Below are 27458 nucleotides of genomic sequence, written 5' to 3' on the forward strand. Positions count from 1 at the left end.
TGACGTATACAGGAAATACAAAACAGGCTTCAATAAGTGATCCACATTTTTAGCCTTCATTTCTCCCACCTGAGCTTATTTTAGTCCTCTGAATCATGCACACGTGGAGTCTCGTGTCGATCTGCGTGTTGCTCGGAGTTGTCACGAGATGGGGCGTTTCGTTGAATTCATATTCAGGTAGGAAGTGTGTTTACATGCGGCATCATGCAGAGATAGAACCACTGTCATGTTTTCTCTGCACTAATGCACCTCTCCATTATGGCTTAATATGTATTTAAAGCTATATTAAATGTATAAATGTTGAGGTTGCCTGTTGTAGCATCCTGGCTGGATAAGTTGTGTGTAATGTCTCACTGTCATTCATTCATTCATTCATGCATGAGGTTTCCCATTCACCAGACTAACAGCTGAGGTGTTTTTCCTCCAGGGGCGGGGAAACCTCCCATGTTTGGCGACTACGAAGCTCAAAGGCATTGGCAAGAAGTGACCTACAACCTCCCTCCGCAGGAATGGTCAGTCTGAAGCTTCATTTGTTTTACTCAGTGGAGCAAGTGTGAGAAACCAGTGAGAAGCTCTGTGACGATCAAACACAAGAAAACACTTCTGTGTGCATGCATGGAGTCAGTGAAGGTGCCTCAAGTTGTATCACTTCTGCAGCTAGAGATGCACTGATCCACTATTTTACAGTTCTGATCTGTTTCCGATACATGTGGACTGATAGGCAATGTTTACTTTTTATCATATTTTAATATTGTTATTAATGTATTATGTTTAAAGACTACACAATGCAACATTGCATTTCTCATTAAAACAGCAAAAAAATGAACAATAATAAATGAAAATGCATAAAAGTAAAAAAATGTATCCTTAAGAAATGTAATCTGAACTTTGTGCTGGCTTCACATGCAGACAGGAAGCAACAACAACAGTCAGGTTTTTCCAAATTACATCTTTTAAACTGAAGTGTAAGAAATTGTACTTTTGATCACATAGAAGAAGCTGCTCCATCCGGTCTGATCGTCGCCATGGAGACGATTTGCGAGCACTTCCTACAGTTCAGTCTGAACGTCTTCAAAGCGAGACTGAACGAGCAGGGAGTGATTTAAACCGCCCAACCATCTTTTCAGGAGGGGGTGACGTGGATCGTTGTATCAGATCAGATCTGTCCCATCTCTAGCTGCGGCCGCTGATTATATCAGTAATCAAGTGTTCTAACAATCAGAAAGTAAATACTGTCCACAGCCTTCTGTTCTTCACAGAAATACATGACAAAAATGATCAGTGATATTTATTGGTAAGTCTAAAAATCAAACTAAGTTTACGAGGCTGTGACAGATGCTGACCCTGAACCGAGGTTAAAAAGATTATTCTTCCTGACTGGGTTTGCTGAGGTGTGCGGCTGTGTGTGTGTGTGTGTGTGTGTACATAGAGATATAAAAACAATTTACAAATCCATTGACTTTTTCTTTTTTTTTTTTGTTCTCTAAACTTAATTTTTGTAATGAATATTGTGTATGTGCGTTTTTTAAAGAGGGATTCATATTGTCTGTTCTGTTTTGTTTCTTTACACTGAAAAACCTTAAATCAACGATTCACGCGCAAATAATTACTGGGTGCAGTATTTCAGGCGCAAATCCAGAACAGCAGTAAAAGTTCTCCATATGAAGCATTGATCACTGTATACAATTATATGGATGAAACGAGGCTTTGATGCAAAAAAAATCAACTTGGATGGCATTACATTATAGGGCGTTACAGCCCTGAAGCATGCTAGTAAAGAAAAGAAAGTCATCAAAATGTGAAAAGATTTCAGATGAAAGTACACACTTAGTTCTCATGCATGTAAGAACAGTGATGATGTACAAGTCAGCTCAGTGCAACATCAATCATTTAATTGTGAATAAATGTACGTGGAACAGAAGCTGCACTGCTGTTTTCACGAGTGTTAATCTGACACTTCTAAATCTTCAGAGTGCATGTGCCACTTTGTCTCCTCCAGGTACTTCAACACCACTGACAATGACCTGTTGTACTGGGGTCTGGACTATCCTCCTCTGACGGCCTACCACAGCCTGATCTGTGCTTACGTGTGAGTATACTATCTATATATGTACACACAGAGACAGAATACTGCTATTTACAAACTTCTCTTTTTATTCATATTTAATATTATTATCTATATTCCCCCCCGCAGAGCCAAGATGATTAACCCTGAATGGGTGGAGCTGCACACATCCAGAGGTTATGAAAGTCCAGCACACAAGTTGTTCATGAGGGCTACAGGTACAGTAACACCTGGAAGAGAAAGGGTCAACCTCAACCTTAGGATAAGATTTCTTTATTTATTCATTTACTCTAATGACTGTGCAATGACAGAATAGAGATCAGTGTACCTGCTGAGATTGTGTGTTTTTTTTTGTTGTTGTTGTTGTTGGCGTTATAAGATCTACTGTAATCGTGCAGTGCTGTGAAAATAACGCTACACTGAGTAGTGTGAACATGTTGCTAACGACATTACATCTGCTGGTATTTCTTGTGTGTTTCAGTTCTGGTGGCTGATTTGTTGATTTTCTTCCCGGCTGTGGTTGTTTACTGTTTTTACCTGACTGACGGATCCTCTAAAAGAAAGGTAACACGCTTACTGAGACATTGAAAAGTTCTACCTTGTGAAGCGAGCCCCACTGTGCTTTGTAATAACTGCATTTCAGGGAGTATACATTTAAACATACAGTTTATAAAGGTTATGACAAGATCAGCTATTGATCTTTGTTAAGAGGGCACCTCATGAGGTATAAAAGTAATAACTGTGGACCGTTATAAAGAATAAAAGAAAGCCTTTTATTCATTAACATCTCCCTTTTAAAGTCTGCAAAGTTTATTTAAGTTATTAAAAATCACGTCCCCTTATTTTGATAACACCTGACATACAACCAATGCACTTTGGTTGGATACCAGACGCATTTTTAGAGTTGGAAAAAAAAAAAGTTTTCTATTTAAAGGGGACATGTGGTATTATGAAAATTCCACTATTACAGTGTTTCTGAACATACATTTGGTTAACCTGTGTTGACTGACCCACAAAATGTGAAATGAAAATGCTCCATTTCAAATGTGCTCTCCTTATGATGTCACAATGGGATTCTGGTAAAAGAATATTATGACCACAGCACAGATGTTTCATTTAGACCACAGGGGGACTGTTTGAAAAGTTTGTCCTCTTTAAAACACAAACAACAAAGATATTTACCTCCATGAGACAATCTGTTATTTTTACTCGTCTGTCACTGCAGGAAGAGGCAAAAAAACTCACAGCACTTATTTAAAGCCTCCACCTTAATGATGTTGAAATATAACAAAATCAAAGAAACTCATCATTAACATACAGGAAACGAGACTTATGCATGCACATGTTATGCTAATGATTAATAATGCATGCAAACCAAAAGCAGAAAATGTGAGAATATGAGGTTTTTGAACCTAAGTGGTTTTCTAAATACTCCTTTTCTACAGGTTTCCACTGTGCTCCTCTTCCTTCTTTACCCGGGGCTTATCCTCATTGACTACGGCCATTTCCAGTATCCTTTAAGCACAAGTGCATCCCTGCTCTTTGTTCTCTATTATATCATTTTCATGCTAAATGTTGTGCTTCGATAACTTGCCTTGTATTGAAAGCTCCATGCCGACTCACATCAGGTGGATGGTACCATGAAGGAAACATTTGAAGCACTTGAAGATGAACTGAGTGAAATATTGAATTCATTTTGTAAGTTTCATAATCCTTGAAACGTTCAAACACGTGTGTAGTTGCTAACCACTGAACAAATTATACTTTGAGGGCATTGGTAAACCAAAAATCGGATGTGGAAACACTTTGTAGCCAGCAGCAGCATCATGTGCCTTTTTAGACTTCCTGAAAAAAAAAAAAAAGCTCAGTTTTTACAGACTGAATGGACAGAAACTTTGGGCATTGATGTGGGGGCAAAGTAAGCTCTCTTCACTTATGCAGTGTTGTTGTCCCGGTTTCATATTCTGATACCGATAAATCTGTGTCATAAGACTCTATTCATCCTAACTGTGAAATATTTTAGGGCTCATAAACTGAGCTTGGATCAGCTGCTGTTTTTGTCACGTATCAGAACATTGAGTTGTTTATCACCGTTAAGTGAAAAAGGCATGACCGTATCAAAGAGCACAACATTGATCTTAACCATATCAGGTACAACGCAGTGAGTCTGGGGTTTGCCCTGTGGGGCGTTCTGGCTCTGGGTCTGGGCTGGGATGCATTTGGCTCCATGGCCTTCTGTCTGGCTCTCAACTACAAACAGATGGAGCTGTACCACGCTCTGCCCTTCTTCTGCTACCTGCTCGGAAAGAGTGTCAAACTGGGCCTGACGGGCCGAGGGTGAGTTGGTTTAATCTTCATCCAGTGGAACGTAATCCTTTTTTTAAAACCAAAGAATTGTTTCTTTAGATTTTGGGAAATTGAATGAAGTAATGAAGTTGTCCATTTTATTTTTGATCCTGTGTTCTGCAATACATTTCAGAGTGGCAGAAGCTGGATGTTTAATTAGGATTTGAAAATCATCGCTGACACAGTAATGCAGATGATTTCATAACAATTCATCAGATAGATGATTCCTATGTTTCTTCATTACTTCATTGTATTTTTTCGTGTCTCTTTTTCAAATGAGCGCTGCCGTTTGATGTTTTTTAATTGTTGTTAGAGCTCCCTCCTCTTACACACTGCATGTCGCTGATCAGTCCCAGAGATGCTGTTAAGACCCACCAGAGTGTGTCCAACAGGTGACTTCTCCTGTCCAATGAGAAACCTCTGAGTTATACTAGCTTGCCAGCATTAAATCGATGTGACACAACAGATACACATCGGACACTGACATCATGCACCCATGACATTTGACGATAGGCCGATGCCCTTCAACAGGGCCGGTGTCAGCCAATACCGATGTGCAGCTGTAAAACAAATATTTTAAAGTTATTTTTTTGGGTTAGGGTTTTTGCATTTATAGGAAGAGAGACAGGAAATGTTGGGAGGACAAGAAGGGGTATGACATGCAACAAAGGGCCGAGGTTGCATTTGAACCCCAAGCCGCTGCGGCGACACATCGGGCGTGTGATGAAACCGCCAGGCCATCCTGCCGCCTAAGCTGTAAAGTCTTGCCACAAATTTGCAAGCAGCACTTTGTTTAGGTTCCTACCATTCCACAATAGTGTAGCAGAGAGTTAAAAGCTGTTGCACGCTAACAATACGGTGTGACCAAGGAACTGAAGAATGTGACGGATGTCGGGAACGAAAGAAGACAGTTCAAATGCGATTTAGTGAATTTTCATATTTACTACCCCTTTGGGGCGGCAGTAGCTCAGTCTGTAGGGACTTGGGTTGGGAAGTTGGGTCGGTTCAAAGTCCCGGTGTGGACAAAATCTGGAAGATGGTCTGGTAGCTGGAGAGGTGCCAGATCGCTTCCTGAGCAATGCCGAGGTGCCCTTGAGCAAGGCACCGAACCCCCCCCCCCCTCCCACCACCAGCTCAGGACGGCCTGCCGGGGGCGGCTCCGTCACTCTGACATCTCTCCATTAGTGCACGTCCACAGGATCCTGTTTGTTCATGTGTGTGTGTTGCATGACTCACAGTGTAAAAACTGAATTTCCTCTTGCGGGATCAAAGAAAAGTAAACTTTCAATCTTAAATCTTGAAAGAAGACTTTGACGACCTCCCAGTGTACTTTCTGGAAATTAAATGATCTCTCAATAGAACATGTGCAGGCAAAACGGAGAGGATTCATTTTTTTTTTTTTTTATATCCGTGAACTTCTGTGAAGTCCCGATGAAATTGGCCGTGTCTTGTTTTGGCCGTGTCATTTATTTTGTCACTCCGTGGTGAAAATGTCAGCTGTGCGCTCAGAGGAGATACATGTAACGTCAGTGTCTAAGCGAGCCGTGTCCTCAGGAGAGCCGCAGAATGACTGAGGTAATCAGATTGGATGCTGTTACTGGTGGGTCCAGTGTCTGTTTATCTAGTAACAATGTACCAAGGGCATTTAGTAGCAAATGGGGAGCTGGATTATAAATGGGGGGTTGGAGGGGGGAGGGGGGTGGGGGGGGATATGTCCAGATGACACTCTCGTCATGCCCAAACTCCCCAGCTATGCTGTGCGTGCAACTTAACCAGCAGCTTCACAGTTACAGCTGACAAGATAGGCTGACCTACACCGAAGACTTTCAGCTGATGCATGGGCTTTCACTGCATTCCTCCACACGAGGGTCAAACACCAAATTTAGGACACGCAAGACAGTATGCACTAATTGTTTGAGGAGTGAAAGAAGACAAACTGAAGCTTATTTTTATAAAACGGTAAAAAAAAAAAAAAAAAAAGTCTGTTTGAATTCAAAGATGTCAAACTGTAAAATGTGGAAGTCCAGTGAGGGTGAATACTTAATGCAGGACACTAAATGTTTACTTCCTGCTCTCTTTTCCTCTTGTGTGTGTGACCCCCGCTCATGTAGGTTCTTCACGCTGGCGAGAATCGCTTCGTCAGTGTTGGTGACCTTTGCCCTCTGCTGGCTGCCCTTCCTGTCCGACCCCGGTCAGGCCTCGCAGGTGGTCAGGAGGATCTTTCCCGTGGCTCGCGGTCTCTATGAGGTACAGTAGAGTGTCTTGAGAGACGATTCAGCCGGGGAAACTGCACCCGCAACCGATAAGCTTCATGTTGCCTCGGAGCTGCAGTCTGATCAAGAAAACATTTGTAGTCTTTGTCACGCAGGCGTCTAAGAATAGCAGCTCCCAATATATCATTAAGAGAAAACGACAAGACGATAATATCTCCTGACAAACACGCTGTTCGTCCGCTGTGGCCTGCAGAAACAACATATTTCACTGAAACCCTCGAGGTGCTGCAGATGTTTCTTCTCCTCTGCAACTTCACAGAAATGGATGTATGGATGTGACTTTAATTATAGTAATCAAATGTTCTGAAATTACAAACACCATACGCAGTGAAATTGAAAATGTTTGGCATTTTGATTCAATAAGCCTCCGGGATTATTTTGATGCCTTTACATGATAAAAATGTATGTTTCTCATATAAAGGAACAGAGATACTGCTGTGTCTCTGTTTAGCCTAAGGACGGGATCGTTTCAGATCTGCTGGATGTGAGTCTGTGGCTGCTCTTCAGGCGTAGATGTCCTCAGGATGCCTGCAATCTAAATATAGAGTATAGAGTACATATAGAGTGAGAGTTGGGGGTTATTGAAAAATTATTAGATTGAAAGAAAAGACGCCGAGTTTTGCATGTTTGTTTTTTTCTGACTTTTCTTTATCTTTTCCTTTCTGCTACGTCTTTAAGAATAGTTGTGTTTCCTCTCTTTCCTTAAGTTTACAGTAAGTTTAACTTATTCATCGGGTTTGGGATATGCTTCCCACACATTGATGGTTCCTAACCTTTAAAGAAGCTAAGCACCTAGCAACAAGCTAAAGTAACGATAGCTGCTGCTCAGTTCGTTCATCCCCTCTTGACTTCTGTTACTGCTAAAGAACATTTGAGACACACTGACTTGACTAAACATGAAATTGTTACATTTCACTGGTTATATCCTTTAATTTAAAATAAATAAATAAACAGCCGAAACATGTTTGATCGTCAAATGATACAGACAAAAGACAAGATGGTTTAGTTTAACAGTTGTTCATATGATTGAAAAAGGAAAGAGATAAAATTAAAAAAAAGGATAATGGAGAAGTGAGTGGAAGAAAAGAGGTTTTTATTGGTTTATTATTATTGACCTGAAATTGGTTTGTCATTTCTTTGCAGCTCAAAGACCGTTTAGTAAGTTGTCCAGATATGATGTATGTTATTTCAGTGTAGGCTACTCTTCTTCATAAACAAGTAGTTATCCGTTATATAAATGGCCGACAGGGTCCCCCGCGCACAGCCGAAAAACGTTCTCAGGCGTGCACCGTTGCAGGAACATACCACGAAAAAATAAATCAAAAGTCTGTGGCACACTGAAAATAACTTTACTATAACTTTACATGTTTGGCCTGTAGCTTCCTCAGGTTCGCACCAGAAGTTGTTCTCCGTTATTGGTATCAGAACAACTGAACTTTCACACCACTGTATCGAATCTTTACATTGAGTAGTTTATCTTTAATTTGCTCTTATTCTTATCTGCATGTGGTGTACTGTTGGGCATTAAACGTTCACTAAGAGATATCCTTAATTCACCTTTTTTCTTTTTTAAATAAATATAACTTCTGTTGGCACATGATGTTGTTGAGAGGAACAACACAGCGAGGGAACTCCTCAGTTTTAATCCTGTTAAAGCGAGAGAGGCTGCTGGTGATATTTTTAGCTTTTTTTTAGGGATGACTTTATTTTGTTTATTGGTTCGGTATTTTTGTTTTCTTGCCTGCAGAAATGAATGTTCACTATTTTTTTTAGGAAGTTAGAGGTTTCTCAGAAGCCATTTATGGATTTAAAGAATATGATTTGGAGCTCGTGGCTGTGGCGGATGCTTTTTTTTTTTTTTTTCTTTTGCTTTTTTTAGTCATTCATAAACAAGCCATGTGGTGCTCCTCTTGCACTGCACACAGATCCCCTGCAGGATCAGAATAAAATATTGAAAGGTCAGGAGATCAGTTCCAGTCGGTGTTTGGTGTGTACAGTAACAGGATAGAGATAAATCCAACTAATTTATGACCTGGCTGTTTTCAGCACTTCATAGCACAGCCGTGTTCTGCCCGTATGGACTGATGAGTCGGGCCGACGCTACACTTACAGGCGTATCAGAGCACATACAACAACAACTGCTGCCTGCTACGGAAAGCACATGAGTATGTTAGCAATGTTGGGGAAGCTTGTTGGAAAGACATTAACCTTTTGAAGAAGTCAAAATACAGCAAAGCTACCCGAGGAAGAGATCAATAAAGCTGCTAAATAAAACATACTGTGATAAAAGATGACAAATATTCCCTTTGATTTGCATCCTAATGATCTCTTCCTTTAATCCTCTCGTCTGAACCCTTTATTGAGATTTCAGCTGCTTCTTCTTCTTCCCATGTCTTTGTGTCGGGGTCTGACAAGCTTTCTGTCTGAGTGTCTCATGTAGGCTTTCTATGGAGGTCATTATTTGCCACCGAAGACTGGCATTTCTGAAGTTTATGCTAGAAAAGAAGTAGGTAAGTAAGGAAGTAGGAAAAAATAAGAATTTTCAGAATTATTTTGTGCAAATGAATGAAGCAATAAAAGGATCGGTACCCAAAGTATGTTAAATTAAAATCAATGACTTTAGAAAGTGTGGGACTCCTCCAAACAGGACCTTTTTGTCTGGATAAAATGTGGATAAAAATGAAGGAAGCTTGTCTCTTAGTATTTTAGATACAACTAAGGAACATACGGCATTCAGGGGAGGGGGAAAACCAAGAACACATTATGAAATATGAAAAAATATCATGTAAAAAAAGGCAAAAACCACAAAAGAGCCACTCGCTGAGTTTATTGCTGGAAGTTGCCCCCTTGTTTACAGTTCATACACGATCAATTACAAACCAATACTCCAATATTTATGGTTAACAGTGAGGAATATCTGTCTCACACACGCACCTACTGGACTCAAGGGTTCAGGTTGCGGTTAAACATAATCAGGGATTCTTGATTCACCGGGTAGCTGCAAAAATGAAATAAAACAAATACTCTGACTAATGCAGCAGGGCTGAAGATAAAGGGTGAACAGTTACAAAGCTGAAGCAGTGCTAAGACAAAATGATGTTGTTATTTTCTCTCATATTGCTCTAAAGTTTAAAAGGTATCAACTTAATAGAAGAAAGTAAAATGAAAAAAGGTAGACTGAAAATCGCACACACAGACACCTAGGCGCCAACCGATGTGGGATATTTGGGGTCGATATCGATATTGGGGAGAGAAAAAAATCAGATACTGATATATTTCTTAGATCTATGTTCGATCTGTAGACATAGATCGATATACTCATAATGCAGTTATCAAACACTTGTGGAAAGATGTACGGTATAACGTAGAATAGCTGTTCTCTCAAATAGAAAATAACAGGTCATGTATGTGCGTCACTGCTGGACAGTCTGGAGGGTGATAATGCTTGTTGTAATCCATCTAGCGCCCTCTGCTGGTGACAGACAGAAAAAGAACTGCTCGTGTAATACAACGACACTCAAATGAAATGCTATTTTATAAATCTATTGATATCGGTGCATCATGGGCTGGCCGATGTTATCGGCTGATATGAATCGGTCGGGCCGTAATACTACACATATGAAGCTGCGGTCAGTCAGACATTACACGTGAGAGCAATAGAGACAGCAATATGATCTTCATTTCAAAATAAAGCGCTCGTTTAAAGTGAGAGAGTACTTCAGAGTCTTCAGCTCTTGGTGTTGAAAGCTGTCAGAGGTAGAGTAACTGTGTGTGTTTCTGTGACTGACAGCTCCAAGGGAAAGCTTTGCAGCTCCCATGTCTGAAACCCTGTGCCCCCCCCCCCCACCCCCCACCCCCCCACCCGAGGTGGCACCCGGCACAAGGTGTCACGGATGTGAGAAGTAATTGAAAATTCTACCAGGGGGAGCAGATGGCAGCACGCGCTGCGGCAGTAGTTGTTCATCCTGAATGATGCAAACATAATACACAGGGTGTGAGAGACACTATACTCCCCTGTGACGACAGCACGAGAGGCTGCCGGGTGGGGGGGGGGGCAACTCGTCCTGAACTAATTGTGAAATTGTGCACGTAAGCAGAAGCTTTGGACAAGGGGACAGGGGTGAGAAGGGGGTCCAGGGGTGGGTGGGGGGGGGGGGGAGAGAGGAGGAGGAGGATGGCGGGTGGCTGGTGGTCGTGGCAGCCTCTGGGCGGGAGCAGTTGTAAGTTTACCCACCGAGCTGCATTCTGGCGTCTCACGTTGCTGCCTGCTCACAAAAATGGCACCAAATGCTTCTCCCTGTGAAATTCCATGCTAGCCTTTAGGTGAAGAAGCCACCCCCGCCCCATACCTCCCTTCAATTCATGTGTTGCCTTCAGGAACATTCCCGCAGCAGTTATTCGAAGCAGAGAGGAAAGAGAGGCAGAAACGGGCTGAGACGCCACAACAGTGGCCGGTCGAGTGCTGCTGACTTGACTGCCATTAAGATCCACACAGCTGTGCAGAGAGCAGCTGTAGACCAGAGACCAGAGAGAGAGAGAGAGAGAGAGAGAGAGAGGACAGAAATAGTCTTTCTAGACAGGGCCACACACTGAATCCATTCACAGCGTCATAATAACGCTGATTTAGGCCCTCTCTGTCTGCAGCTTGTGATATCACAGTGCACGGTCGAGCCTCTGTATCATCTGATCCCTGCACAACTGCTTAAGCACTTAAATCATCTGAATCTCACAGCAACGCCCTCCTCAGCTCTGATAAACCACAAGCACTTTAAAGCCAGTATTAAGGTCCTAACATTTCTTCCACATCATGGACCTGTTGTTGTTGTTTTTTTACAGGATATTCACAAGACCAGTATTCATATGACGCAGACAAACGAGATGAGAGGAAGCAAAGACGTTTCTGAAGGGCTGAAATTATTCCATCATTAATCATTTCTCTGCTACTGTACCCACCCTTAGAGAGACAAATCAAGTGATCTAAATGTATTTCTTAGGCTTTGGGAAATTGTGAATTTCTGTATTTTTTATTTTTTTATTCTCCAGGTAAAAGGAGTGAATCAGTAAATTGCGAAAAAAGCTTCAAAATGACAAACACTGTTTATATGTCAGTACTTTATTTGAGCTAAATAGTTTGTAAATAAATGTGTTTGTTGACATCAAATCTGATTCTATGGAGAATTCTAAAACATGTTGACATTTCCAGCAGAGCTCTGTGGTTGGTCTCTTAACTGCTGGTGATGCAGAAACTCCTCTGGTTTCACGTTTGACCTTGTGTCCCCAAGTTTACGAATGCGTCTCATGCTTTTTCTGACAGCAGAAAGTGAATTTATGTCGGAGGGTTACCGACGTACAAAATGTCCCGGTGGAATGCTGCAGGGAATTTGTATTTCACTTTCAGTGAGGAAGTAATGACCTATAGCAATATACTGTCACTTTGAACCAGACATAAGAGCGTCTTTCTTTTTATTTGTTGGTTTCTAAACTGTGCTTCTACTTTCATGTGGCCTAAATATCTCATTATTCAAGTGCTGTGTGTGTGTGTGTGTGTGTGTGTGTGTGTGTGTGTGTGTGTGTGTGTGTGTGTGTGTGTGTGTGTGTGTGTGTGTGTGTGTGTGTGTGTGTGTGTGTGTGTGTGTGTGTGTGTGTGTGTGTGTGTGTGTGTGTGTGTGTGTGTGTGTGTGTGTGTGTGTGTGTGTGTGTGTGTGTGTGTGTGTGTGTGTGTGTGTGTGTGTGTGTGTGTGTGTGTGTGTGTGTGTGTGTGTGTGTGTGTGTGTGTGTGTGTGTGTGTGTGTGTGTGTGTGTGTGTGTGTGTGTGTGTAAACAGGATAAGGTGGCCAACACATGGTGCAGCTTGAACATCCTGATAAAGATCAGATCCATTTTGTCCAGTGACACTCAGATCTGCCTCAGGTAATCTCTCTCTCTCTCTCTCTCTCTCTCTCTCTAAAACAAGCTTTCACTATTTACTCCTTATCTTTCATCCCTCTCACTCTTTTTCTGTTTTATCATTCTGTGTTTTTCTTTCTTCTTCTTTGATTTAGTCAATCACTTTTCTGCTCCTCTGGGAAGTACGTTGTATCAAATTTAATTTGTCTTAAAGGTTCAGTATAAATGTTTGATTTGGTGATTTGAGGTTTTACTTGAAAAATCCCTGCAAAGACACTGAAGGTCCAATATTAGAAGATTTTGCAATTCATTTTCTTAACTAAATCAACCAAATGGTTTATTGATAATAAATTTGATACTTTATTTTGAACCGAAAATTAAAATCAGACAACGAAAAAAAGAGACAGTTTCCGAAAAGGAGTAGGAAGAAGTAAAACTTTTATATCCCTACTTCTTTGTCACATTTCTTCTTTTAGTATATTATTCCAAAAATGCTCACAATTATTGACGACTAATAAACAAACATATCCTCGGTTTGTTTTCCATCTAAAATAAATAAACAACAACCCCTGTGTATTTACAATCCTAATATCCACCCAGTGTTACAAAATATATAGGATTACCCCTAATACATTACTACTCTTCTCCTACTCTTCTTTATAATTTTAGATTCTGATTTCATCCCATCCAATAAAGTAGCTTAAAGAAACAAAGAGTCAAACGAGGACACAGTAAAAACTGAGCAGTGGGCCAAGGACTAACTATCTGCCCACTTCTCTTTGGAGCATCCCTGGAAGTTCATTGATCAGTTCCAATGACCAGAAGCTCCCAACCAGTCGATTCACCAGCTGTGTCATGGTGGACACTGCTTAAATAACCCGGCATGCTAAATTTAGGAGTCCAGTGTTTGCAGCATGGACACGTTTCTGCTAGTCTGTTAAGTCCGGGGATCAACTGGGACTTCTTTGACCGTCGTGCATTTGGACAAATGAAAAAGGCACTTGTGTTTTTTGGCGCAGTGGGTGGATTGCTAAACGTGCCGGTGTGGGTGTACTGTTTGTGTTTAATGAATCAGCTGTGAGAAGTTATCCTGACCATGAAACCCTGCCCAACACATGCGTTACAACACCCCCCCCCTCCCCCACCCCCAACCCCCCTCCCCACACACACATTTTATCAAGACATATTTATTTACTGGTTATTGTCTTGATCGATGTCTTTGGGTGGAACTACAGACATATTTCTGCCCTCACACCCTGAACTAAATCGCTGCCTGACCTCTCAGCACATTCACACTGACAAATAGTTTCTCTCTTCCGGGGGCCTCCACCCCCTGAGCAGGTGACAATTGAAGGGTTAAAATAATGCCTGCTCACCCTAAGAAGGGGGGTTGTTTTTGTTTAAGTTCCTACATAGCATGGGGACATCCACAGGCAGATGGTTTTATGTTATTGATCCTCAGCATTTCACACTCAAATCAGATCATCAAATCAGTGCCAACAGTTGAATCCTGCTTTGTTGTTTCTGTATTTATTTATTTTTTTTGTCCTGTCAAACTTTGCAGACTGCTCCTCAGTGTTCACATGAAACAGTGTCATTCCTGGAATTATGTGCAAATGCAATCATTCACATGGCCTACCAAATTGATTTAACACTCAAAATGAGTTCTCCTCGCTGCAGTGACTCTACTCTCCCACGGTGGATTTTCTTTGTGCATGTACTGTATGTGTTTTTACAGCGCAGATGTGTGATAATCTGACTCGTAAGTATTTTTTTTTTTTCAGTGCTGCCTGCACACTCCTTGCAGTCCTACCGTCCTGTGTCAGACTTCTGACAAAGCCAACCTTCTGGCAGTTTAAACTGGCCTTGGTAAGTGAGCAGATCTTCCTCCCCTTACAGAGATGAAGCCTGTTTATTCACCAATCTGTTTTGGTATCAAATATCAGTCTTTTAAAAACTTGACAAAGTTAAAAACGTTTTGCATTCCAGTGTTTTGTCTGAAATACCAAATCAATTAAATATAGAATATATGTAATATTGTGTTTTCGTTGCCTCTTTATAGATCATTTATTTCCCTCACTGTAGTCATTCAGAAACATATGTTTACTTGTTTATCATAATACATTTTATCTAAAGACGCCTTTCAAAACACTCAAGGTCACCTGACAAAGCAGAGATATAAAAAAAATACAAATTGGTAACAGTAAAAAAAGGTGCAAAGGTAAAGCGGAGCGAGGTTATGGATGGCCTTTAAAGGTGAGGAGCAGAATCTTTGAAGTTGATGCGATATTTAACCGGCAGCCAATGACGCTGCTGTAGGACAGGGGGTGATGTGATTGACAGAGGGCGTTCTGGATGCGAGCAGCAGAGTTCTAATCTCAATGTCACTTTTCAGGTCAATTCATCTCTGGCCTTTTTCCTCTTCTCCTATCAAGTCCACGAGAAGTCCATCCTCTTGGTTGCCTTGTAAGTACAGATTTAATTCCAGTAATGTCCCACTGGATGATTGATCAAATGTAACAGCAGCACAATACATAAAAAAACAAATATTCAATGGTAAAGATTGACTTCAATCTGGATTTATGTACAGCAGAGTGAGTTTAGAAGAACGTGTGCACTCTGTAACTGTAACACTATTCTCCTACTCTTCTCACCAAGTTAAAAAGGAGAAATCTATCCAAGTACCATTTTGCTTACTGAGAATTTGCTTGCACCCCTGACATCATATTCTCAGCTGCACAAGCAGAAAAAAAGAGCTTTCTACTGACAAGATTTAAACCCAGTGTGTGTCTTGCTGGTCATATTTAACAGGGTGGAAAAAAAAAGTATTCCTACAAATGCATGCATGTCACAGTCATTACCATTAACGTCCATATGTTTAAAGCTGTGATGGCTGAGAGAGAAGTCGAGCATAGATTTGACAGCGAGGGATTTGGTTCCTAGATCTGGGCTCATCTATTAATCTAGATTAGGGTAGATTGTTGCTTTATTAACTATTGAGTTCTATCTCCCACCTGTCCCCCTGAATCAATCAGTAATGCATGTCCAGGGATTAGGAAAGAATGGCAGGCGGCAGCTCGGGGCGTTGTTTGCGCAGGATCAATTATTGGGCTGTAACAGGATCGCCAAAGAGCACTGGCTGTAATTATGGGCTCAGGGAGCGGCGGAAAGTGCCCACCTCGGAGCACAGTGTACGACTAGCACCGGCTAGCGATGACGCAGGAAACCAGGTTCAATGAACAACAGGCTTTCACTGCACACAGACACAGACACACACACACACACACACACACACACGTGTTTATGCACTATAACATCGTGATTTCTACACGTGGACTTCTTGGCAAATGATCAAAGGTCCAAATCTTCAAAATTGTAAACTCAATTCCCAGTAAAAGTTGGACTTTTACTAGCATTTATTAAAAAAAATATATTTGGTACAACAAACACTTGACTGTCTTGTGAGGGACTGTTAATAATGGATTCATGTGGTTGTCCTTTTCAATTACAATGAACGCATGACATAATTACCCCACCCAACATGTCCTCACTCCCTGTTAGACAGTGAAATGATGTTTAATTGTACTAATTGTAGTTTGTGTTGAACAGTAAGTGTGATATGTTCTAGGCCTGCCCTCCTCCTGCTGAACGACCTCCCCTTGATGGTGATTTGGCTCCTGCTGGCCTCGACTTTCAGGTAAGACCTTGGATCAGTAACTAAACAAAGGTCATAGATGGCCTCTATTTCTTTAGAAAACAGAGTTGGAAATGATTTTGGATAAATATGCGGATTATATTATTGACCAGAGGAAACTAAGCAAAAAAGTACAACTTGCACATCTGTATCAATATTAAACGATTGTTTGCAGCTGGTTAGCTTAGCATTGAAACTGTATGTGAGGTCATTTCTCGCCCTATTTCTTTTCTTTTTGAAGAAAAGTTTGAATTCTTTGCAGAGAAACATGTTTGTTTTTTTAACCCAGAGCTAATGAGAGGATAATACGACTCTTATGACGCAATCTGTGAAGCTAACAGCTTGTTGGCTTAACATTACAACTGGAAACTGTGAGAGCTAGCTAGGCTCATTCCAGATGTAAAAGACATCCACCTATCAGCTTTAAGCTCCATTTTTGATCTATATAAAAAAAGCAAGAGTGTTAACAATACGTAATGGGTGGCACAACATATTTTTAAATGTATAAATAAAGCAAAAGTACTCAATCAGTTCATTGGAAATGAAGGGTTTTCTTGCATACTTAAGCCTGGCGTACACTGTACGGTTGTAGAACAGTCCTGGTGGAATGTCGACTCACACTGTACGACTGAATCGTTTACGACACACGACCAAAGCTCATGATTTATGTGCTCACACTGTATGACCCGATTGTCGGACATGACCTGAGAGCTCACACTGTACAAGTTAAATCGGGACGGTGCATTCATAATTTTCAAAAGAAAACTCCCACAGACGGGGGATTTCAGATGTCTCATATGCACGGCTCAACTGGGCTACACACACACCATGCTCTCTCTCTCTCTCTCTCTTTCTCACTCACTCAAATCATGTGTGCACACTATCTGCATCACCATTAATAAACACAAGCTATAGCAGCTAAATCGTATATTCCCTGTCACCTGGAGGTTCCGCAGATATTTCTGCCACAGTTACTTTTATGATGCGAGAGGGAAGACAGATTAAAAAGACATGCCTGCTGTTGCCACGGTGATTTCAGACGCTGCCTGTCAGTTTGTGCAGCGATAATCATGGTGGGGGGGGGGAGGGGGATGGGGGGGGGGGGGGGGGTCCTGGAGTCGGGCAATCGGCTTGTGGTTACGCTCACACTGTGCGATCGTATGACCAAACATGTCAGAAATTCATCCGACTGATCGGGAGCAGCTGCCTGGATGGTAAGCAGTAGACACACCTCAGTGTACACTGCATGACTGATGATGTGTGATTGGGCTGAATGTCGCCCGACTTCAAAATGAGTCGTACCACTCAAGAATTGGGTCTAAATCAGGCAGATATGCTACAGTGTGTGCCGGCTTGACCCAAGTTTCTGAGACTGCAACAAAAAAGCTGAGCTGCTTTTTTTTTTTTCTGTCTTATACAGATATGATTTTTTATCAAACAAATATAGACTGGCTTTTCTTCTAAATAAACACAAGATACGTGTGGACTAATAAAAGGAAAAAGCGCTCAGTGAAGAAACCCCGAGTCCCAATTATGCCCCTTTGCTCTACGGATAAATTACATAACCTGGCCCTTAAGTTGCCACCGCAACCAAAACAGCATTGCCACAATCAACAGACCCAGATTTTGTAGATTCAAGCTAGCCAGATAGTAACAACGCCGATACTACTTACCCTACCACATGGCCCCTATTGGCCCCAACAACTCAACCATGTAGTCTGATATATGCAGCAAGAGCCAGGACATCTCCAGGGTTGTCAAATGGGAACCTTCCATCACCGGTATTTTGACCAATTAGTCCTGTGACACCTCAGAAGGGCTGGACAATGTCCTCTGATATCCCTGAGCCACCTCCCTCTATGCCAGCTCTTAATGCCCACCATACTCACATGGTGTTGACTGGATGATTTAGACAGTTACCACCATAGTAAAGAACTGTTCACTGTACGCACAGTAGGTAGAGTGAAACTAGTCAAGAAGTAACTTATCAGGCTTTTAACAAATTTAGTGTGGGATAAAATTCTACAAATTGTTAATTTGGAGCCCATATGAGACAGAAGGCCTGTTCCATGTAATTAGAAAAAGGGATTTTGGAAGTTTTGCCTTACTTTGACTGGTATATTCCAGTGTTGGGACTCAATCCCTTGATCTGTGGGGGTGATGGACAATTTTTTGGGGGTCTTTTGGTGTAGCCAGGGATTAGCCATAGATAATTTCATACAGGTATTGTATTAGACAATGAAAGCTACACAGACAGACATTTTAGAGACACTTAGCTTACTTTGTAGATTGTTGCTGCTGTTACAGTCCATTGTATCATGTACCATTAATTCTACCAATGTCTTGTGGCTGAAGTGTTGCTTTAAGAAAGAAACACACATGGTGCCTGTCCTGGTTGCAAATTGGCATGACTCCAATATCAATAGTTTGAATCCATAATTTTTTGCCTTGTAAAACCTTTTTTTCCAATTTAGCGAACCATAAAAACAAGAAACGCTTAATAACCATCCCTGAAGCTAAATGAGTCTATGACACGGGTTGAGCTGAGGACCATGAATGGAAAAGACAAGTAGTGCTTGCAAATGCTCTGTCTAACTTTCACCAGCTGTTGTTAAATTCTTCCGGCAGCACTAATTGTTGTGCGTGTGGTTTAGTATAAGGATATCTGGGGATTACATGGCATAGTCCGCGTGCCTGCTGTCTAAGTGTGCGTTGTGTAGGGACAGGAGGTCATTCTGTAGCTGACTCTCAGTACAGTCTATCATGAACTCTAACATTATCTACATCCTCTAGGCTGCCATTTGAAAAAAAAATACATCTTTTGTTTGCATAATTGGCCTAATGGATGCTCAACCATTGCAATTTCAAGAGGACAGAATGCAGTCAGTATTTTTTAACAGACGAAGTATGTATTTCAAATTGTTCACCATTTATCTGCTGAATGGAGCTTTTCTGTCAGAATAAAAACGAGAATGAGGGTTTTGTTGTCAGTGCACAGGTTTTTACAAGCCAGGGTGATGTGCGACTTACTATGAGTCAACTGTTGTTCTTGTCCATGCCCCCTCAGCTAAACTAAGATAAGCTTGGCATGAATGTCAGAGTAAACTTTCCCTCTGGGATGGTCTGCGTGTGCAGGCCTGTTGCATAAGAAGCTATGTGGTTTACTGTTGCCCTTTTCTCAACAAACATGATACTGAACTTAATGATGTAATGTTGGATATACATTTAAAAATATCATCCTCGTCATCATGCTTTGTATATTTTCCATCGAACAAGTGCACCATAGCTAGACTTTGCACGTAAAGGGCTTCATCTGTTTGCAGTTCTCTCTCACTCATTTTTAGAGACATTGTATGTAGACTTGTTTGGGGTTATTAATACTTTTTTATTTCACTAATAAACACATCAGCCAAATTGCCTGAAATTTAAACTGTAAAGCATGGACTGCAAATGAAACGCTGTCGTTGCAAAAAGCTCCTAAAACCTACAGGGGGAAATTCTTCTGGTTGCAAAGAGAAGTTAAGTGTTATGATTCAAGACAGAAAACCAAGACTCCTTCCCACTTGAATTATTACCCCAGGAAATATTTTCCTCATTAGTTTCTTATGTTAAATGGATGGTAGATGGACTTACTTTCTAGCCTTCTCACCACTCAAAGCGCTTTTACACCGCATGTCACGCTAAACATAGCATGTAAGCGATTATGGGCCATCCAGCATTTGATGTCTTCCAGGCACTGTGTAAGAGAATTGAAGTCTGATTGATTTTTTGGGTTTATGGGTAGGTATAGTTTGGTATCATCTGCGTAACAGTGATAAGAAATGTTGTGCTTTTCCATGATTTTTCCAAGCGGGAACATGTAAATAGAGAAAAGAATAGGGCCTAGGATGGAGCCTTGAGGGACCCTGCAGGACAGATTGGCTGTGGAGGAAGAGGAATTGCCTATGTTCACTGAGAATGTTCTATTTTTTAAATAGGAGATGAACCAATTCAGGGCAGAGCCTCCAACACCAAACGTATGCTGAAGGCGATCAATTATATTGGCGTGATCGACGGTATCAAAAGCGGCACTCAAGTCCAATAAAACCAGGACAGCACAGTTTCCAGAATCGACTGTGTGGAGGAGATCATTATGGACTTTTAGGCGTACTCAGTACTGTGAGCTACCCTGAAACCTGACTGAAATTTATCAAGTATATTATTTTGGTGAAGGTAGGGCAAAAGTTTGTGCAGAACAACCTTTTCTAGTATTTTGGAGAGCAAAGGTAGTTTTGAGATGGGTCGGTAATTACAAAGCAGTAATGGGTCCAGGTTTGGTTTCTTTAACAGAGGCTGCACCACAGCATGTTTAAGACAGGATGGGACTTTGCCGAATGCCAAGGAGCTGTTTACAATTGAGAGGATACTTGGCCCAATGGAGTCCAAGGCCTCCTTAACAAGACGAGTTGGAACTATGTCATGCGGGCAGGTTGTAGATTTCATGTTAAAAACAGTTTCTTTAAGTGAGGCTAGGGAGATGGGCTCAAACCAGTTAAACTGGGCAGAGCGAATAAGAAAGACAGAAACATCCATCGTTGGTACTTGAATGCTGTTTCGAATGCTTATAACTTTACCAGTGAAGAACTTCAAGAAGTCGTCACATTTACTTAACGGCACACCTTGGGTGATTCTGGGAGACGGACAGATGAGAGAATTTATGGTACTAAAGAGGACCTTAGGGTTATGGTAGTTCTTTGAAATAAAGTCAGAGAAATGTTTTGCTCTTGCTGGCTTAACTGCTTGCTGGTACCTTAACAGCTGGTCCTTTAAAATATCATACGAAATCTGGAGCTTATCCTGCTTCCATTTCCGCTCGGCTTTACAGCAATCGCTCCTTAAAGCTCTAGTTGTGTCAGTGAGCCAAAGTTGAGATTTTGGTTTAGGTTTTTTATTTAAATGGAGCAATGGCCTCTAGAATGAAGGAGCAGGTGGAATTATATAAGGTAGTGAGTTCCTCTGTGCTGAGCTCAGGAGGTGAGGCCTCAATGATGTGAATGTTTGGGGCAGCTATGAGGGCAGCTGAAAAAATACTAGCGGTAGAGGAGATAATGTGGCGAGAGCAGCGAAAAGGAAGGAGAACGGTTGACTGAGAAACAGGTCGAGAAACATTAAACATAGTTACACTGTGATCTGAGAGGTGAGGGTCAATTATTTCCATATTAAAAACAGGACAACCAGTTGTCAAAACTAAATCAAGTGTGTGCCCAAGTTTATGGGTGGGACCAGTTACATGCTGTGTGAAATTAAAAGATTCAATTAGATTAAGAAATTCACCAACCAGTGGTTTGGAAGGACAGCACACATGGATATTAAAATCACCAAGAATCAGCACGCTGTCATATTTCGACATTATCTGAGATAAGAGGTCTGCCAATTGAGGAATAAAGTTGTTATCAGGTTTAGGAGGGCAATATATATCAAGATAATTAACAAAGGGTGTGCCGTCCATACTTGTGGAGAACCTGTGCTTCAAAACTGGAGAAACGACCCAGCGGTAGGCAGGTGCAGTTAAAGGTGTTTCTAAAAACGACTGCAAGATGCCCGCCCCATCCGGAGGGTCTTGGCATGTTAAAGAAGGCACAGTCGGGAGGAGAAAGTTCAATGAGTGGACTAACCTCATCAGAGTTCATCCAAGTTTCTGTTACCAGCAGGAAGTCTAATGCTTGGGAGGTGAAGAAGTCATTGAGGATGAAAGTCTTATTTGACAGTGATCTTGCATTGAACAGGGCCAGTTTTACCGGGGTGGCAGATCTGTTTTCCACTGACTGTACCCAGGGCAGTGTGCGGAGATTACTAAAGTTCACACCGCCTTGAGTAACATCGGTGAGGGATTGTGTTGTTGGGTCACGGTGAAGCCTTTGTGAGATTCTCACAGGTATGGTGGAACTGCGTGAACCTTGATCAAGATCGACAGAGGCGTGAGGTGGAGATGTGGAGCTGCGAAGAGAGGAACAGGGTCCTAGCGAGCTTCATTCTCTAATATTTTTGTATCTATATTAGCCTTAATCCAGGGATTGGCCACCTTTGATAAACAAGGTATTACCAGAGTGTTGTGACAACTATGAAAGAGGCGTAATGATGCATATCTGACCTGTCAACCAGTTATACTCACAACTGCTCCCAAAAGAACAAAATGCAAATGACTTAAATGCTAATCTCAAACTCAAGGCTTCTAAACTGAATTCACAAACATCCAAGAGGTTTTATCCACTTCTTCTATACGAGCTGTAAATTAACCCCTGTTCTTGTCCTTATCCTTCTGTACAGCATGCTGCCTCTGTTACTAAAGGACGGCCTGCTGCTGCCCTATGTGGTGACATCACTGGCCTTCCTCTTCTTCAGCATCTATCTACTGTCTGCACTGGAGCACTGTTCAGAGGAAGAACTGAGACTGGGAGCCTACCACAAGCTGCTGTTCTTCCTACCCAGACTGGACCTGGCTGGTATTGTAAGATGGAAGGTTAGTGAGGGCAGGAACTTCAAGCCTGTGTTTAATTTCCTCTGGCAGATGGTTCAAACATTTTCCATCCAGCCTGTCTCAGCTTCTAGGTTGGATCCTAGGGACTTTTGAGAAATTGATTATATGAACTGCAAGGTTCCAGACCATTCTGAATTTGTAAATGGGGCTGTGACGTTGTATCATAACAATATGAAGCATTGATCTTGCCATTTGGAGGTCAAAGACTATGACACAACTTGACTTGTTTTTGTACAGCTAGATTATGGAACGCCTCGATAACTGCACAAAAGGCCTAGGATATGTACGTAAACGAATGCACCACAAACCAATTCCTTGCCTCGGCGTGGAAACAGTAGCCTCAACAGAAAGTTTAACTGTTCGATCAAGGGGTTATTGTGTGTGTCACCAGCTGGGCTGGTGTCGAAAGAGCAAAGAAAATCAGATGATTACGTCATGCCTGCAAACAAAAGGATCTACAAGGCCAGCTGAGTGTGTGTTTCTATACACACTGTGCTTCCGCAACAACCCAGGCTCACAGACTTGGACTCCAATGTATGAATGTACGAAGACGTAATGATGGCGTGGAGAATCGTTTGGACACAGTTATGGCTGATATGCTGGTTAGCAGAATAGTCCTATTATTCTTAACCAATAATATGCATATTTTTCACACACTAGAAGCTGATTGGTACTTTGGGCTGTTATTACCCAAGCTCAGGAAAACGGAATCCGTATCTGAAAGGGAATAATGGTTTCAGACATCTCTGATTAAAACCAGGCTTCATTGTGTTTGTTTTTTAGTTAAGATGGGTTACATTCCGTATAGTATATAGTCCATTTCTTCCAGACCTTTGTAACATTTTAAACTTGGAGAGAAGGTTGGTCTCTCCATGCAGTGTATTTCATTGAATATTGCTAACCAATCATCCTTTAATGGTGGGTTTACCTGCAGCCACTTCCGTGTGATGGCTTTCTTAGTAACAACCAGAAGGACTTATAGTAATATTTATCGTGTGACATGAGATTGTCCGGGATTTTACCCAGGTACAGTATGATAAAAGACACTCTATTTTTTTTTACTTTCTGTTGAACTATTTTGAGAATGCATTTGTGTATTTATACACCCTGCCAACTCAATAAAAAGTTGTTCACAAAAAAGACCAAAAAAAAAAAACTGAACCTCAAACCTTCTGATTCTACAAACAATACAACACAATACACTTTTGTTTTGTCTTGGATTTCAAATGCTACACACTTTTAGATGCCTCATCAGTAGAGTAATTTTCAGGGATTTTTCATTTGCATATGATTTTGAAAGGAATCTCACGACCCCCTCTCAATGTCTTGCGACCCCCACTTTGGGAACCACTGATATACAGTATATGAAAATAGTAGTATTTCTGTCGTTGATTGAGATACTGGCACATATATTTTACCAAAGATATATCTAGCACTTTGAGATTTTTTTGTAAAGTGCGTTATAAATTAAATGTATTATTATTATTATTATTACCAAATATGTGTTAAAAAACTAAATGATTTCACAGGAACTTTAAAGCATGCTCTCTTTGTGCTTCTAATAATGCATTTAGTCGATGAACAGTAATCAAAGAAGTGATACTGCTTCTTGATAGCGTTAGAAGTGCATGCCTGCTTTTGTATATGGGGGAAGGGCGGATGTGTAGCTGATGTATTTGTAATAAGAAGGGTGCTGATTTCAGGACCCCAGGGTGGCCTGGACTTTGAAAGTGGCACTAGACCTAAATTGCAACCGTGTGAGAAGATATACCCAACTGTATAAATAAAGATCATGTGCCGCTGTAAGCTGTGTAAGCTGTCCGGGGATGAAAGCCGCTGCCAGGCAAAGAATTATTTATCACTTATTTAAGTTTCCACAGCGTCTGAAGTGGCTGCACCGCCGGCCCCTTAGCGACAGGAGCACTGCTAGGGTGTCAGAGATTAAGAGAAGGTGTCTTTTTATAGCATGTGTCATTAACACAGGTTTGCCTACATATATTTATTTACACAAGCAGCATAAATAGCAGGCCCTGATGATGGCGATAAGGTTTCATGGGTTTGGGGGTGGCGAGGCGTGTGTGGGTACGAGGTGTTTCCTCCATCTTACTCGCTGACTTTTCTCTGGGTCATAAAGCCCAACTAGACGTGAAAGATCTCACTGCCACTTGTGTTTGCGACTCTGTTACAAAGCAAAAAAGTCGCTATGGAGACCTGGATTCAAACAGGCCATTCAGTGTTATACTACGAGCCTCCATCTCTCCTTTATAGCATCTCTGTAACGATCAATATGATGTGAGACAACCAGCGGTTAACAACTTTGGTTTGAGAGCTTCTTCAAATCATTAATTTGTTTGATCTCATAGTTACACTGCAAATGAATTGACAACAGTTTGTTCTCAGCCTGAGGTGCCAAGGCTTGTTATTATTTTCTAAGTAGAACGTTCCGCTTTGGATGATCAGTTCTGTAATAATCAGAGCTACATGAAGGGGGAGTTTCCACAATTTGAAAATATCATCAAATCAAGTCTACAAAATAGGCAATACTTGCAAAATGCTGAATCTTAAGCTAAACAAATAAAATGTTGCTAAATATCTTCAGGTTCAGGTTACTTTATTTGTTACCCGTAGGTAAATTTGGTTGCAGCGTTGCAAGCGAGAGTCACTTAATACAACACAGAGAATACATAAAACATACAAAGTGCAAATGTTTGTCCCTCAAGGTGATTGCCACCATCTTTTAAACTATAAAAAAAAATAATTTGTAACACAATGTTTTTTCTGTTGTTTTCTGTTGTTTTCCCTCTCCACGCCCAAGCTCTGAAAAAAAAAAAAGTAAACATCATGATGCCATCAGTGAGCAGGGTTGTGATTAAGAAAGCCTAAGTCACAAATTTGATATCACTTTTCAGAAACAGATTTTTCCCAATGGATCTTGATGCCTTTAGGAAAAAAAAAAAACCTTTTCCCCGCTAAGAATGGCAAGTTACAAACAACAGCCCAACGAAGGGCTGAAAGAACAGGGACGATGTGGGAGCGACGGCTGTTTCGTTGGTAATCATCTAGCAGCCGCACCTTGGACTAACTTTAAACAGATTGGAGATGACTGACTGAGGCATGTGCAGAGAGAATTACAATAAAATAGTGAAATGTGTTTAAAATCTTAAGAGAAAGTTAACCAGTGGACTTTGGGTAAAGACCCAAAAACTACAAGATGCTTGGTCTGTTCTTCTGCATAGTTCTTAAGTAGAACCCACCAATAAGCTACTTTGGTTCAGCTTACTTGCAGCAGTCCTGTATAAATTCAACATACTATCATACTACATTGTGTCTCGTTTGAAATAACTACCTTACCCTCTGTTTTGTCTGTCTATGTTGCAGTTCTACATCAGCGTAGCAGTCATGGTCGGCCTGAGCTTCGTGACTGTAGCGATGGTTCCTCCGCCACATCTACCCGACCTGTTTCCTGTGCTGGTCTCTGTTACCTCATTCTCACACTTCTTTGGGACATTTTTATATTTCAACATCGTCCAGTTCAGTGAGCCGCCCAGCAGAAAGACCCAGAAGAAGACCAATTAAAATGGAGCCAAAGTTAGCGATACTGGCTGGAAACTTTTTCACCACGGGGAATGTCTGAAGGTTGTCACTTCCATCTGGATCACCACAGGCTGCAATGATGAGTCCACATGTCAGGAAAAATGTTAAGCAACTAAATTACTTGTTAAAGAATATTTTCAAGCAAAAAAAACACACTAACTTGATGGTACCAGGTTCTTAAATATGGACGTTCTCTGCTTTATCTCTCCCTGCATTACATCAGGTCAATTGGGACGTTGAATTAGACCAAAAAAAAATCTGAGATTTGATACAATTACAGTTTTCTCTCCTTTTGTTGCTTAAATAGCTGTAAATGGAAAAATTTAGAGCAACTCAGAGGATGTGGCATCAAATGAAAGGAAAGAATGGTAGTAATTCTCTAGTTTGGACCAAATTGATTTTTGAAATCACTCATCTGTTACTAAAATTCAATTAAGAGCTCTAAATGTACCACCGTCTCATAACCACATGACTTCCTTCATGTCAAACATTCCTCTTTACTGCAATTATAGTTTTGCTGGTCCCAATGATTCTCCACTCACACTTCAAACTACACCGATTCTGGCATATTTCACAGGGACAAATCAGCAGAGTGCTGCCTTCTCATTTGACTTTAGACACAGTCCTCTCTGTGCCTGTAAGCTCAGGCGCCAGGTGGTGCCAACAATAAAAAGATCACCTGCTGTAATGTTCAGTTAATGTTAAGAGCACGGGGACATGAGTAGATGAAACGTTTTGTTAACTTTGAAAGTCATAGTTTGAAGGTGGTGCTGGAGTCAAAGAAACTGTAAGGTGTTCCTGTTATTTTGTCCTTCCTCTGTACCTCTTTCAGGGTTTTTTAATTAAACGCCTCCCTGATGGGACTGGACCCAGGTCCAGCAGCAACGGTTTATCATCATCTATCCATGTGAACTTTTTGTAAGGTTTTCTAAGGTATCTTTTTTTATCCATTGTTGAAGTAATTTTGTACAAACTTGTGAAAATAAATAAAAAATCCCAATGACCTAAAGTGAACGTGGTTTTAATGCGACATTGTAAAATGATTAGACTTTGAGCAGCTTCACATAAACTGTCTACATTTAC

The 27458-nt window shown here is 41.2% G+C and overlaps 1 protein-coding gene across 1 annotated transcript; it reads left to right on the forward strand.

Annotated features, from left to right (window-relative positions):
• alg6 (ALG6 alpha-1,3-glucosyltransferase) lies at positions 1-27384 on the forward strand. Its single transcript, XM_020633702.3, has 14 exons — positions 1-177; positions 428-512; positions 2000-2089; positions 2195-2283; positions 2547-2629; positions 3511-3575; positions 4217-4402; positions 6523-6658; positions 12509-12594; positions 14355-14439; positions 14966-15036; positions 16199-16267; positions 22571-22763; positions 26160-27384. The coding sequence occupies exons 1-14, from the start codon at positions 96-98 to the stop codon at positions 26355-26357; spliced, it is 1518 nt and encodes a 505-aa protein (XP_020489358.2). The 5' UTR covers positions 1-95; the 3' UTR covers positions 26358-27384.
• The last annotated feature ends 74 nt before the right edge of the window (positions 27385-27458 follow it).

This window comes from Labrus bergylta, chromosome 6 (assembly GCF_963930695.1).
Source record: "Labrus bergylta chromosome 6, fLabBer1.1, whole genome shotgun sequence".
NCBI lineage: Eukaryota > Metazoa > Chordata > Actinopteri > Labriformes > Labridae > Labrus > Labrus bergylta.

Bases quoted from the DNA above. Each gene is read 5' to 3' on its own strand.
- alg6 (XM_020633702.3), top strand. From the start codon at position 96: ATGCACACGTGGAGTCTCGTGTCGATCTGCGTGTTGCTCGGAGTTGTC. The intron at 12,595-14,354 runs GTAATCTCTCTC...TTTTTTTTTCAG, and splicing joins GACACTCAGATCTGCCTCAG to TGCTGCCTGCACACTCCTTG. The intron at 22,764-26,159 runs GTTAGTGAGGGC...TCTATGTTGCAG, and splicing joins CTGGTATTGTAAGATGGAAG to TTCTACATCAGCGTAGCAGT.